Consider the following 15,725-nt stretch of genomic DNA (forward strand, 5'->3'; position numbering starts at 1 on the left):
TATGCTTAAGTGGTATTTGTGAAGAAGGCAAATGCAAGGTGAACCCAAAATCTACAGGGGGCTATTTCATCAAAATATATGAAAGCAACTAATATAAGGTATCTTTTAATTTCAATAACACTGAAAATTTTTTCTGTTGAAATGTGCCTTTTGTGCTGAGAATTTGTGCTTCCTCAGAACATAGTAAGAGAGTAGTTTTAAAAACTAAAATAGAAACTACAAATCCTTAAAACAACGACAGGAGTAAAAGCTATAACAATAACTAGTCTTTTTTTTTTTTCAAGTAAAAAGCACCTAAATTATAGGTACATAAACCATTCTTTTTAATCATCATTCATAGAAAAATCAAAACTCCTTTGGACACATATAAAACCACTCTCTATATAGTAACTTATTTTTTCTTCCATTAGTCAATCAACTTTTTAAAGAAACTGACTCCAAATTCATAATTTTTAGTAATAGAATCATTTGGGGGCTTTAAACTCAGAGAAATATAGATATAACATATTATTCTGCATATGTTTACTATAAATAAATATCAGGTATTTAAATGATCTAGATTATATAATTGAAGGGATAATAAATGCTTGAAGCAGTAGATTGACTTTTTAATTTTTAGATTTCTTTCATTTTACTGGTAATATCACACATATGAAATTCATTAAAGGAAAATATTCTCTGGCTAACATTATTATTCATTTCATGACTATTACAGAAAGTACTAGTAATTTTGTTGTAGAGAAGAGGGGGCATATAAGTAATGGTCCATTCCAGTGTTATATGCATTAGGTGTCTTTTAGGCAGGACAACATTTTCTTTCTTTAAACATTTTTGGGGTCATATTTGATACTATCATTTAAGAAGATGGTTTGCAAAATATTGCCTTCTTCATAAGGAAATTTTTATGATATAAATAACTAAATATTCTAAATGTATCTATTTCATTTTACTTTATCTGACTGTGGTCCAATGTACCTTTAAGTCTTCCTTTAGAAGGGGGTGGGGAAACAAACACCCTTTAAGAGGTAGACTTTGGTTGGCCAGCAGATGAAAGAGCCACCAGGAGTCTTCCGATTCCCCTCAGTCACCTCTCTGGTCTCATTTCTGGAAACCCTTCTGTAATCTGAGGTAACAGGCATCCTGCTGACCAGGGTTCTCAAGTTCACCATAGTCCCCCTAAGTCTGACACACAGAACAAGTAAATAAACTGCCAAACCACTGGCCTCAAAGGGGACGCCTCACACCAAAGAATATTCTCAAGACGATTTAGTGTAAACAGTCTCCTTTTCCTTGGCCTCCAGCCATTGTCGCACCCACCTTCAGATGTGTTATTTCAGTCCTATTCTCTTCCTGCCTTTGGAGAGGGAAATAACAAGCCTGGGGTTTATCTGGATTATTCAACAGATAAAGTGTACAGAGAAGCAAGCCCTGTAACCTGTGGTACTTTCATTCTTTTCTCTTTTCCCCCCCCTCTGAAATCTTCACATCATTCAGAGAAGAGTTAGTCATTTCCACAAAATTAGAGTTGATAATATCTGGGATTTAATGATCATTTACATATTTTCATTCTTTTCTCTTTTTTTCCCCCCTCTGAAATCTTCATATCATTCAGAGAAGAGTTAGTCATTTCCACAAAATTGGAGTTGATAATATCTGGGATTTAATGATCATTTACATAAATGAAGTCAGAACATTTCAGCAGTATACACTCTGCCTTGTTGTCACCCTTAGAGAATGTGGCTCTGCAGTTAAGTAATGGACATACTATTCCTAGGAAAAATTTAGGCTGATTCAACCAACTTAAAGGTAACTTTAGAAATTAAAATTTTTATGCTGATTTAATTTTCTCTATGTATACATGTTAATGCAATTTATCAATAGAGCATCGTTATCAATTTAAGCACATTTTTACAATACCTAATTCTTCCTCCATTGTGGAACCCTTATTTTGTGAGCTGGAAACTCCCAAGACTCTGTTGAACAATATAGAAAAGGCACTGCCCCAGACACCTATAATAAAGCAACAACAGAGAATAACTTAGAATGCACCAGAGTTTAAAACTGTCAGACAAACTAGTGGTAGGTTTTGACCACTTACCCATTAAGAAATGCAAGGGGTTTTCTTCATATTTCTTTACAACTTTCCCCATAAAAAATTTGCTTCCAAATAAGTCAGGAGTCATGAAAGTACCATATTTTGCCATGCCGATCTCATATGGAGTAAATTCAACCCAATCTGAAAGCATTAAAAAAATTCAATCCATTCATAGAAAATATTACAGAAATGTGCACAGTTATAGATCACTTCAACAGTGATTATTCTCATTCATTTATTTAAAATATTTTAAAAATTTTTTAAAAAATATTTTTAAAAAAATTAAGCACATGCCTATTACGTATATGGCATTGTCTAGAAGTTGGATGGGGGAGGGAACTAATCCTATATAAGAAAAGGCTAAATGCAAATAGACTGAACGGAGGAATGACCGGTCACTATGACGCGCACTGACCACCAGGGGGCAGACGCTCGTAGGAGATGCCCCCTGGTGGTCAGTGCAGCCAGAAGCCCTGAGCCAGGCTCACGGCTGGTAAGCTTGCAAGTGGCAGTCGGACAACCCCTGAGGGTTCCCAGACTGTGGACTGCGAGAGGGCCCAGGCCTGGCAGAGGAGCCGCCCCCCCCCCAGTGAAGTGCACGGATTTCCTGCACCAGGCCTCTATTGGATGAATAAGATACACAAACACAAAAAGGTCCCTTCTAATTTGCACAAATCGAGTAACCTTTTGCATTTAAAAACTCAGACATCTTTTATAAGTCCATATGAATTCTAAAGAGTGAAAAACGTGAAAACTGCTGACTCAGATTTAAAATCCATGAAGGAGACAGAAGAAATTAAACTTTTCTGGTAATGCAAGCAGATTATGAAAATGGAGTGTTTCTAACATTTGCCTTTTCGTCATCTTTTAATTGTGCTCCTTAACCATTATACTAACTGACCCGATTAAAATGCCAAGGTTTTTTTTGTGTATATATATATATATATATATTATTGATTTCAGAGAGGAATGGTTTTTTTTTTAAATATATATATATATATATATTATTGATTTCAAATGGGGAGGGAGAGAGAGAGAAGCATTAATGATGAGAGAGAATCATTGATTGGCTGCCTCCTGCATGCCCCCTACTAAGGATCGAGCCCACAACATAGGCATGTACCCTTGACCAGAATTGAACCTGGGACCTTTCAGTCCACAGACCGATGTTCTATCCACTGAGCCAAACCAGCTAGGGCTCAATGCCAAGTTTTTATGTTGAATGTCTCAAGAAACACAAGGCAGAGGGTCAATAGAGTATACTTTCTAAGAGCTGAGGCTCTGGAGCCAGAGCCCTGGATTCAAATCCCACTCTTCTGCTTACTAACTGTGCAATCTTGTGTAGATTATTTGTGTTCTCTGTGTTTTAGTTCCCTAATCTGTAAAATGTGAATAAAAACAGCAGAAAGTTTGTAGAATTATTGTGAGGATCTGAGTTAAGAAATGCGAAGAGCCCAGAAGGCATAGCACATTTTAATCATGAAATAAATGGTGGCCAAATTATACTTCTGTATGTCCATGGCTATAATATGTCTAATTATTGTCTCAATCCTAATGTATCAAAAAAGACTTCTAAGTTTCTGATTTCCACTGCTTGCACTTGCCGCTCTCTCAGTCTTCCCCTTCTTGGGAAATAGTACTACCTTTCATATATTCACTGTTCGTACTTTAAAATTATCCTTGATTGTTCTCTTTCCCTTATATTTCACATACAAAATATCAAGTTCTGTAGGCTCTATCATCAGATATGGTTAGGAACTGGCCACTTATCCATTTGTCCACCACAACCATTCTGTCCAACCCACCATATTCTCTCCCCTGGGTCTCCACAACAGCCTCCTAAAATGTCTCTTCTCTATTCCCTTACTACCTTTTTTATACCCTGTAGCCAGAAAGAATTCTTAAAAATCTAAGTCACAGCACACTGATGCCAGTTGAAAGCTTTCCACTGACCTCCCATTACACTGAAAATAAACACATGGCCAGCAAGGCTTCATGATGGTCTGGCTCAGGCTCCCTGTCTGACCACATGCCCTAACCAATCACCTGTCACGTTTTGTCTTGCTTCACCACGTCAGTCACACAAGCCTTCTTAATGGTCCCCATAGAGACCAAGCTCAATCCCACCCTGGTGCCTTCATGCTTGCTACTCCCTTCTGCAATTATAAGGCTGCTTCTTAGTAACCTTTAGTTCAAGGTCTTTGTTACCATCCTCCTTTATGTCCCACCACCACCCACCCCTGTATCACCAATAACCCTCTGCCCTCCTTATTTTTCTTTAATTTTTCCTTTCTGATATTATAACATGACTATATATGCCTTACTCAACAATCCCAAATTCAAACAACTCCAAAATCCACACGGTTTTTTTGCTATCCATTTCGGTGGTAAAATCTGGCCTGAATTCATTCTATTAAAAAAAAAGTCTTAAAATGATGTGAGGCAGAATATTTATTTAGCCCACTCAATCTAAATATTGATACATTCTCCTGGAGAAATCACTCTCTTTAATTATAAGACCCCAATGAGAATATTATGCAATATACACTTTAAATATTTTTTAAACTTTAACATCTAAAATATTCTGAATTCCAAAATATCCATCCCCAAAGTGTTGGAAAAGGAATGGTGGATGTCTATTTATTATTTACTCAGCTGAAATTCTACTTTTGTGAAGGAGATAATGAAATCACAATTGTGATGACAACACATTTATAGCTCAAGCAAGGCCAAGGGCACATATACCCTTTACCAGACAGTGGTATGTTTCATAATGATTTACAAGGAGTTAGCGAGACATGACAAGCGATGAATCAGGGGCTGTTAGGAAAATTCTATATCACCAAAGTAATTTCCTATCTCTGAATTTCACATCCCCATCTTGGGTACTGACGCATAATAATTTCTCTAGCGATCTGTTCTGTATTAATGCTGTGGCTTGTGCCCATAATTATAGACTTTCTCAAGAGGGAAGATTTGCTGCCTAAACCTTCCTTAAGAACTTGCCATGGCGGCATTTGACTATTATTCCTTTGCTGTTAGCCCATACACTTCAAATGTGAACCTTTCTGCTGCACCTCCCTCCACCTGTTTCCAGCTTCCTGGGGCGCTTGGGTATGCGGTCATCACATCCCGCTATCATTGCCGGGAAAAGAATTCATCACTTCCCCTCCCTGTCTAGCTCAGCTGCTTCTGTAAATCACGTTATCACAGACCAGGAAAAAAAAAATTCTTTTAAGTGAGAAAGCACTCACATTGAATCATCAGCACATCCCACCTGTCACCCTCAGGCTTTTCACTCTTATCTTCTCCTCTCTTTCCTTATCAGAATCTCCCTAGTTTCAGGACCTTATTACAAAAACACAGTGATGTCATGGCTTCCAGTTTCTACCTTTGCCAATCGACCCACGTGAATCACCAAAAGACACTTTTCAAAAAACACTACATAAAGAGTTATATTGCTCTTCCCCAAAGCACTAACTATTTCCCATTATCATCCTAACTGAATAAAAACATTCCTGCCTGGAATTCAGATTTTCTACTGTTTTGCACTAATGGTTTTCCTAAATGTACCACCGACGCTTCACCAGTTCATACCAAGGCTACTGTTTTTTAATCGCTCCCCAAAGCATACCTTCGGCTTCCCTTCTGAGCATTTCCTCATACTGTTTTACTCAAAGATGACTTTTCACCTCTGTATGATGGATCTTTCCATGAGGTCATTTCTATGACTATACTAAATATCTTTGATAACTTACACTTATGTCAGCTCTACACACTTTGACGGTCAATATTCTATGTGTATGGCTCATTAACTTTTTATATTTTATTTTTGTCTTGTTAATGGGATTGTACCACAGTTCTACTCCTTTATTGTCTGTGAAAGAACTTAACCTGATGTTGAGTCCATAAGTTGTGCTCAGTAAATGCAATTTACTGACCAGTGGATATTTGGAAAATGAAAGTTGTAAATCCCGTAGGCAGTGTAGTGAAGTGGAGGAGTCAAAAATATTTAATAATTTAAGCAACTAATGTTTATTTGTTTAAAATCTTCAAAAAGGGGGGAAATGTTTAAAATTATTCTAAGAGGGAAGAAAAACATTCTCTGATATTGTTGAAGTAAAGTTGGTAACACTTCTGTAAGCTAATAAGCTTCTTTGATTTTTTAAAAATAAAATGCAGATATTTCCCCTTTTCCCCCTTGAATATCCATTTTTCATCTAAGAAAATTTCAAAGGCATAAAGCATAGACATGACTCCACCTTTTTTTCCCCCTCAATAACTCAAGTGACTTAAACCTTCATGACGTGCATCTTTGAATGTCTTATCTGGGTTTAAGATCCACTTAACTGATGTTTGATGGCTTTGTCCAACTCTGTTGGAAGAAACAGCTTGAACCTCCTTATCACAAAAGCTTAACAATGAAGGTTAATGGTGTATCTCTTATCTCAGTAACAACATGGAAGCTAGGCAGATGGCCCAAATCACACATATCTAGGTTCTAAGACTACTAATGGAACATAAAACAGCTTTTTCTTACTCTGGGTGAAAAATCCTAAATAGTCACTTACTGAAATATAATTAAATCTTTAATTATGTTAGTCAGACTTTCTGTTGAGAATGGCAGTTGATTAAAAGTTCAGAATAAAAAGACTCTGAAATCATAATTATCATAATAAGTGATTAACCTATTATATTTTTACTAGAGGCTCAGTGCATGAAATCTGTGCACGGGTAGGGTCCCTAGCGGCTGCCAGCTACCAGCTGGGGTGCCTCCCTTCCCCCAGTCACCTGCCACTGCCGCCGGCCCCGCCCCCTGATTGAACTCCCGGTCAAATTCTGGGTTGAGGGGATAATTTGCATATTAGACTTTTATTATATAGAATGTTTTTTATCATATTCAGTGGCATGCATATCTCATGAGATTGTCGTAATGGCTCTGTAAGATAAACCTTTTTTTAAATAATGAGGAAAATAAGAAGTTAAATGACCCACTCAAGTTATTTCATCTTAGAAGACAGGAGTTCCAAATTAGATTAGTGCTTGTTTGACCATATCATTGTTTCTGGGGTGAAAGATGGCTTATTTGGCTATGCACAGATTTGACTAGCATGCTACTGGTATTTATTAGCCAATTTCCAAACATTACAAGACAAAAGCTATGGGAAAGCAAAAAACAAACAAAACAAAAATGATTTAATCATGGAACTTACTTTTTTGTGTGATAAAAAATCCCTATGAACTCCATTACAGTCAAAGTGTGGTTCCTTATTGTTGCTGAGCACACCATGGTTACCGTAGACTCCTACTGCATTGCCTTACTCTCATTAATATTCAAATGTATTTCTTATACAAATCCTATTCATCTTTAAGATGAAGACGTCTGACTTTTGTCATACAGATTTCATAGAACACTCTAACTTGTTAAGATTTATTGAAACTTAAATATATTACATACTTTATCTCATTTATTTAGTGAAACACTATGAAGAGAGTCTCAGTGTTTTAACAGATGAGGAAACTGAGGCTAAAAGATGTTATGGAACTTAGTCAAGAGAACAGGGCATAGTAATATTCTGTTCTTTCTTGGGCCTTAACATCTTTAATAATTATTGTACATTTCTCAAACAGGTTATAAGTTGTTATAGAACAGGGGCAATGTTCTCTGGTGGGAAAGGGTTGTTCTAGCTTAGCCCTGGCATGCTACATTCTACATAGTCAGCAATCAAAGGATTTTTGAGACCAAGTCTCAGCTCTGCTATTTACTTTCCATGGCAATATGCAAATCATTTAATGTTTTATTTTTTCTGATATTTTTTTTCTTTTGTGAAGCATTGCTAAAAATATCTCCCTCCCTGATTTATAGTAAAAGTTGAATAAGACAATAAATAGAAATGCTTTCTGAACCATAAGCATGATAAACATTTTAGTCAATATCATTGATCAACAGTGGTTCCTGATGCATCACTTTTTATAAACTACTTGAAATTCTTGCCTGAGAATAATCAGTTGAGGATAAAAAGTGAGAATTGATAAAACTGCAAAAGGATTTTGGATATGAATTTGTTAATTACATGCCATTCACAGTGATTTTTTAAGCTCATTGTGTGTGAATGATGTCACTACGATACTTTTCCTAAAAATACAAGAATCCTTACCAGCCACAGCCAGAAATGCTATCACACTGCAGAGCAGAATGGGCAGAGGCCCCCAGAACTATGTCACAAAATTTTAGAGCACAGAACAAGGAGTGAAGCTCCCGAAGAAACACGTGTTTACATCTGAGACTTAATGAAATGAGGCATTTTGTTCACCAGCTGCCACAAGTATAGATTAGTACATTTCAGGTGCTGAATTATAAAAATTAATAAACATGTATCATATTACCTAATTTAATAAAGATTCCAGCAGCAAGCAAGAGAATATGCATTGCCTGAAAGCACTAGGCATACTACCCTGTTGAACAGCTTTTAGAAATGAGTAATTAAAATTGAATGATTGATTATATTTATGATTTACTTTTTAGCATTTATTTTTTAGTTCACTAATACCAATAAAGATATATTAGTAACCAGTTTTCTGGAATATTCTGTACTACCAGAAAATCATCTAGCTTTATATTTTCAAATGTTTTTATGCTACAGAAAATATATTAAAATAAGCAACTGAAATGGCTTCTTCTACAGAAAATCATTGGAAGCCACAGTTCAAAGTTTCCAGGAAATGTTCTGAAAGAGTAAGCGACATACCTGCAAACATCAGTTCTGAAACATCGGGCTTGACGTGCAGACAGGTGAAAAGAGGTAAAGGACATTGGGCCGTATTGACTTTTTCCTTCAAACTACTCAAGGTCATGTTCATTCTCTGTCCACATAAGAAAAAAAGAAATGGCTTAAATATACAAACAGATACAGGTACAAAACCATTTAAAATAGTACTTCCAGGCTGGTGTGGCACAGTGGTTGAATGTTGACCTATGAGCCAGGAGGTCATTGTTTGATTCCCAGTCAGGGCAAGTGCCTGGGGTTGTGGGCTCGATACCCAATGGGGGGTGTGCAGGAGGCAGCTGATCAATGATTCTCTCTCATCAATGATGTTTCTATATCTCTCTCCCTCTCCCTTCTTCTCTGAAATAAATAAAAATGTATTTTAAAAACTAGTATTTCCAATCAAGACACTTAAATTTTTTATAATAAAAATAATTCTTATTACTTGAAGAAATCTCTGGGTCATGAATAAACAAAAAGAAACCTCTATGAAAGTAATTGCCTTCATTCTAAAAACAACCAAATTTCAAGGGACTATGCCTACTTTTGAAGTGGAGAAATATTTGGCAGCTATGAAGCCCAGAAAGAATTTAGCCCCAGATTCCCTGGCACAGATTCTGTCTCCCTTGCTTTATCTTCCGATGAAATGTCACACTGTGGTCATTAAATGAGTTTGTTCTGCATGATTCATTCTGTTTTCTGACTGTCCAGACAACCTCCATTTTCCCCCTACCATTAAAATATTTCTTGCATTCTTCTCCTTATCTAAAAAGCTTGCCATTTAGAGGAATGGCCAGTTAAGAGTTAAAGATATACTTTTCTTTCCAAAGAAAAGGCATACAAAATACTCCCCTACATTGAAACTGATATACAAAATGAATTAGTAAGCTCTAGTTTGAAATGTAGAAGAGTTATATCTGGCAGGAACTATGTGCTCTCAGTACACAGTGTTGATAATATAAGTTGAATCATATTTTGTTTTATTTAAAACATTATGATAAATATAGTCTATTGCATTCAAAGGATTATAGATTGAGCTATAGCTTACATTGTGAATTAGTGTTTCTCCTATTAACATCCCAAAGATATCAGCAAAGGTGACAGGTTGTCCAGACCTTTTCTTCTTCCATAAAGACTCAACATATCTTTTAACTTTCTGTGGTGTGAGAAGTAAAAGGGGGTTGTGGCTAACATTTTTCATTAGCTCTTCATTAATCTCTTCTGGCCCTTTCTCTGGGAAATCTGGGTGAGAATATAAGGTTGACATATACCTGTAAAGAAAACAAAAGATAATTCATAAAGAGGAAGGGCATTACATAATCTCCAAAGAAAGCAGGCATTCTCTGGCATAAGAAAAATAGGATGGTAGAGTTGGTTAACTTAATTAGCTGATTGATCATATTAACCCATTTAAGGAAAGAATGAATAAATCAGAAAGAAGCTGGTCTTCAGTAGAAGCGAAGTAGAGGTCTCAGAGGAAACACTGGATTTCCCATGCACAGTCCAGAGGAAAGGATTCCCTACTGGCCTACTGTCCACTGTCTAGTCTCTAGGAATGGGCATCCCCAGCAGACTACCAGAGACTGATGACACAACACACTGGAGTCATGAAAATTAAATGACTTGTCTGGATATAATTAATACTAGTCAAGCAATTTGATGATTTGACCTTCAATGATGCTGTACGATTACTGTGAATGTCTAAGGCTGACAAATGTGGTTTTTAATCATCCACTGGCCAACTAGGCAGAATCCCAAGACTCGCCAATGGTAGGTCTCAGAATTTCTGAGGACACAAATCTGATGATTTGCTTTCTTGTGAAGATTCTTGGCCATTAGCCAGAGGAATTCCTGAAATATTCATCAGTTTAATGAATTGGGCCCCACTGTCTATAGATACAGAGCTGATCTCATTTCTCTGTAGATGGTATTACCATACACATGCCAGTCCACATCCAATAGCCTCTTACGATGCTACATATGAATAGCTGTACTGAGTTGAGCTGAGGAAGAGAACACAGGATTACTGTCCTGATTCTCTTAATTCACTCATGTTGGTTCTCCTGGTTGGCTAATATATATTTAATGAATAACAAGTATCATCCAAAAACAATTTCAGAAGTTACAAGAAAGCTTTTGTTCTACATAAAATTCTCTTTTGTGATCGCAGAAAACTTATTGGGAGGTCCAGGTCTTCTCCAGACACTTCCGTATTACTTCATTCTCGTGCCAAGTCATGGTCATGGATCAGCCCAATATAAACTTACACAACACAGAGCGTAATTTGTTTTTTTAATTCTTTCCGAATTCCTTCCTTTGAACTTTTTACCTCCTCACTTGTAATTTTCAAGAGAGAATGGTTACATGAATCATCTGGACCACCTCTTCCACCTCTTCTTCCGTCCCAGGAAGTGTCTCTTCTCTCCAGGGTTAACAGCTTTTGTGCTTTCTATCTTGTCCTGTCCTGTCTTCACCTGAATCTTTTTCTATCCATGATCCATCTATTTCTTTTTTTAAAAAATATATTTTTATTGGTTTCAGAGAGGAAGGGAGAGGGAGAGAGATAGAAACATCAATGATGACAGAGAATCATTTATTGGCTGCCTCCTGCATGTCCCCAGTACCCAGGCATGTGCCCTTGCCTGGAATCAAACCCAGGACCCTTCAGTTCTCAGGCTGACGCTCTATCCACTGAGCCAAACCAGTTAGGGCCACCTATTTCTCTATCTTTCATCTATTGGTCTACACTATTTCCTTCATCTCACACTTGTACAAAAATGCTCAAATCTCTTAAATTCTGAAAACAAAACAAAAACCTTTCTCTGGTTCTATATTGCCCTTGTTGAACTAATATGTTCATGTTCCACCTTTTTTCCTTTCATCTTCTATTTGTTTGTTATTTGTAATTTCATGATCAAATGTCTCCTTTATTTACTATATCTAGTGACTCTTGCTAAAACCACTCATGATATCCAAACTCAGTTCTAAACTAAGCTTCGCTCAGATTTTTACTCTATTAAAATGCCCACTACTTCATAAAACACTCTTCACCCTCGACCTCTGGAACTCATCTTTCAGTTGATTCTCTTTTCTGACGGCTACTTTGCATTGTCCATTAAAGTTATCTTCCTTTTTTTGGTCCATTAACTTTCGAATGTTCTAGAGTTTCATGAATTAAATTACTGGTGGTAATAACTGAAGTGGTAGAAGGTGCTCAAATTACCAAGGGAGGATGTGTAGCTATAATAAAATGGAAGGCAGGTCCTGGAGGAAAGCTCCCATTAAGGAGAAGAGCAGCCGAAGCAGTAACAGACAATGTGGAGGAGAGAGCCACCAGAGAGGATACAACCAACTCAAAAAGTTGTGGTGGGAGGGATTGACAAAGGGACCCCTCAGTGTTGAAACGTCTCAACCTCCAACCTCATCCTCCATGACGCCCCCAAAATCAAGAGGAATAAAAACTTCAAAAGGCACCACCATAGTTGGAAATTAGGTGGTTTCTGCATGAAAATCGATTAGTAAGGATTTAAGGAGTGAATGGCCTTTCAGGAAATGGAATAAATAAGAGAAGGCGAATCATGGAGGAAGTTAGACATTGAAAGATAGAGTAGGAGTTTATGTATACATATGTAAATATGTGGCCTTTAATATTTAAATGATCGACCTGAAATATTTAAAGCTCCCTTTAAATGACATTTTGCAGGACTTGTTTTCAGAACTCTGTCAGGAGAATGTAAGATGTTTCCCCAAATCTACAACCAAAGCAATTACTGAAGCTCTAATTAAGCCCGCACACTATCATAGCCCTAAATCAGCACTCAAGGCCTAGTCTTTCCTTATGACAGCGGTTTAAGAAATTAAGCTTCTTGCAATGTTTTAGTCAGTGATGGACCACAGGGATCTAACAGATAGTGAACATGGAGAATGAACTCCCCCAAGAGGAGTAACAAAATGCCCGAATAGGTGAATTAATCTAAGGGTCCAAGTTTTCCCCTCACATACTCATTAAACAGGCAGGTGTCTGCTCTTTCCTTCAAGGAAAAGAATAATGATGGGCTACACCCTTGTTTCGAAAGAGAGAAATTATTTTAAGGGAACACACCAAGAAAGTGGCAACCACGGGTCTAGGTTTTTGTTTTTAGGCTAAAGAATCTGGTTCAAGATGTTTAAGAAACTATAGATTCTTTAAATGTGAACTTCTATGTAGAATGAACAGCTGTCAGGAGAAGGCTATGGTTTAGTTGAAAGATTCCTAGAATAGGGAATCAAAGCCTGGGTTTATATACTGGCTCTGTGAGTAATCTTGGACAAATCCCTTGGTTTCTGAGTCAAATTTTCTTGAAAAAATGATAGAAAGCTACTATCCATGTCACAGGCTGAGAAGGCACTGACATTTTAAAATGCTAGACATATATAATACAATATTATGACAGATAGTCTTTACTATGGCTGAGTGACTAAACAGCCTTAAAAGTCAAAGTCAGACATGTGTAATAAGGTGACACCTTTATTTGAGACGTCTAAGCAAGGACTGATGTTTGATGTTGAGTGTGCTTATGTGAGGTAGGCAAACCAAAATGTGTGTAGTCTCTTCTGAAAATGTTCCTATATTTAGAAAAGTGAATCTTTGGTGTACAAATATTGTATATATACATAAATGTGTTATTACTCTCTATCCAAGTTTAACTGAGCCTAAATACATTTAAAGGATTGATTGCATAATTAGTTAGATACAAATCAGTGAAATTTATTGAATTTCTGCAGTCAAAAGTTGTTTTCCTTCTTCTGTATATAAAGGTTTCATTCTATTTGCCCTAAAGAAGAATATGAATACCTAGTGAATCATGTAGACTTAGACATAATCACTGAAAGATTGCAATTCAGCAAATTCTGGAAAAATTGAATTAACTATGGGTGGAGTATGTTATTCCACCTCTGTGCTATTTATATATAACTAGGAGCCCAGTGTGCGAAATCGCACAGCCACCCTAACCTACTCAGAGATTGAGTGCACCTGGCCCTGCCCCCGACCCCTCCGGCCTTCTCTGGCTGCTTCAAGCCTGCTCTCAGTCCCTCAAGTCGCCTCAGGCTGGTCCCGCCTTCCCTGGGCGCCTCCACACTTCCTCCCTACCTCTGGAGCAACACGGGGGCTCTGCCCCATCATGGCGCATGAGGACAGCATGGAAACCTCCTGCCTGCTGCTCTGTGCTCCTTCCCCAGGCAGGTGAGCGGCGGGGTGCTCTGAGTGGGAGCGGTGGGTGACCAAGGACTGGTGAGGGGGGTGCTATGGGCTCTCATCCCCGCCCTCCTGGGCACGGACCTCCTCCAGGCGCCTCCCTGCTTCCACCCCATCTCCGGGAGCAACACACTGCCGCGTGCGCGCAGGCAGCCTCCTCCTTATCGGTTGTGACTGTGACACCGATTAGCATATTACCTCTTTATATATATAGATTATTACAATCAATATATTTTTTAAACTTGTTTCACTGCATTTTATGCTACAAAGAGGCTTAAAGGGAATGGATTTATGGCAAGAGTCCATCATTAGGCATGAACTTGCCTTAAAAAACATATTTAAGCCCTGACCGGTTTGGCTCAGTGGATGGAGCATCGGCCTGTGGACTGAAAGGTCCCAGGTTCGATTCCTTGGTTGCGGGCACATCCCCAGTAGGAGGTGTGCAGGAGGCGGCTGATCGATGTTTCTCTCTCATCGATGTTTCTCTCTCATCGATGTTTCTAACTCTCTATCCCTCTCCCTTCCTCTCTGTAAAAAATCAATAAAAGGATAGAGAGTAAAACATATTTAAGATATAAATTATTGCATCAAGCTGGAACATTTCAATAATTCAAAGTTAATGTCCACTTTTCTAAAACTCCTTTTCCTCCCTAATATTTCAGGTAGATAAATGCTAAACATTTAGGATAATAAAACTAAGATTTAAAACGTATACTAACCACGTGGAGCCAGAAAGACCAGCGATGTAGGTAGCACAATCTAAAATTCCGGATTCATACAGTGCCTCTATCACACCGGAGAATCCCACCATGGCTCGGAAACCCCCACCTGAGCCCAGGATGGCCACCACAGGCACCTGGAATGACAAAGCACAGATCATTTGCAAAGTAATTTACAAAATATATTTTGGCTTAGTTTCAATTTGTATGTTATATGTTCCACATTTGGCAATAAAGAATTACGTTCACTTACACCATGACAGTGCCTAATTTTTAAAAAGAAAATGATATTTCATATAAGAGAATCAAGAATGAATGTATATTACAAAGCAGGTATTATCAAAATGACCAACCAGTTCATTTGATAACAATGACAATCCTCGGCCCTTTGCAGATTTTGGTTTGCTTTTGAGTGCACGTTTTTAATTTGACCCCCTCAAAAATCCCGTATGGTGAGCAAAAAAAGGATTTGTTCATTTTACAGATGGAAATTCCAAAAGGATGATATCACTTGCCTAATATCTATTAGCTGGTAATCTGTAGTGGAGTAAGTACCTGGCCTTCCTGGACGAGAATTCTTATTGCTCCTTTATGCTGACTCATTTCAAAATATATGCCATTATTCAAGCCAGAAAACAGAATTTAATCAACTTAACAAGACCTACAAAAGTTATTGCTTTATTCTTGAATTCATTCAATAAATCTGAGTAAGTGGTCTCTATGTTTCATGGGAGGAATAGGAGAATGTAGTTTATTTGAGATAGAAATATAAAATTATGACAATAAGAATAGGGAGCCCTAGCCGGTTTGGCTCAGTGGATAGAGCATCGGCCTGCGGACTGAAAGGTCCCAGGTTCAATTCCAGTCAAGGGCATGTACCTTGGTTGCGGGCACATCCCCAGTAGGGG

The 15,725-nt window shown here is 37.7% G+C and overlaps 1 protein-coding gene across 2 annotated transcripts in view; it reads right to left on the bottom strand.

Annotated features, from left to right (window-relative positions):
• Positions 1 to 15,725, bottom strand: part of PLA2G4A (phospholipase A2, group IVA (cytosolic, calcium-dependent)) — a 135,480-nt gene that overhangs the window by 32,153 nt on the left and 87,602 nt on the right. For both annotated transcript variants that reach the window (XM_005868493.2, XM_005868492.2), the window contains 5 exons: positions 14,818 to 14,954; positions 9,911 to 10,133; positions 8,845 to 8,959; positions 2,099 to 2,236; positions 1,918 to 2,010 (listed from right to left, as the gene is read on the bottom strand). In XM_005868493.2, coding sequence (XP_005868555.1) covers positions 1,918 to 2,010; positions 2,099 to 2,236; positions 8,845 to 8,959; positions 9,911 to 10,133; positions 14,818 to 14,954 — 706 coding nt within the window. The remainder of the gene's footprint in view (positions 1 to 1,917; positions 2,011 to 2,098; positions 2,237 to 8,844; positions 8,960 to 9,910; positions 10,134 to 14,817; positions 14,955 to 15,725) is intronic.

Source organism: Myotis brandtii, unplaced genomic scaffold (genome assembly GCF_000412655.1).
Source record: "Myotis brandtii unplaced genomic scaffold, ASM41265v1 scaffold270, whole genome shotgun sequence".
Taxonomy (NCBI): domain Eukaryota; kingdom Metazoa; phylum Chordata; class Mammalia; order Chiroptera; family Vespertilionidae; genus Myotis; species Myotis brandtii.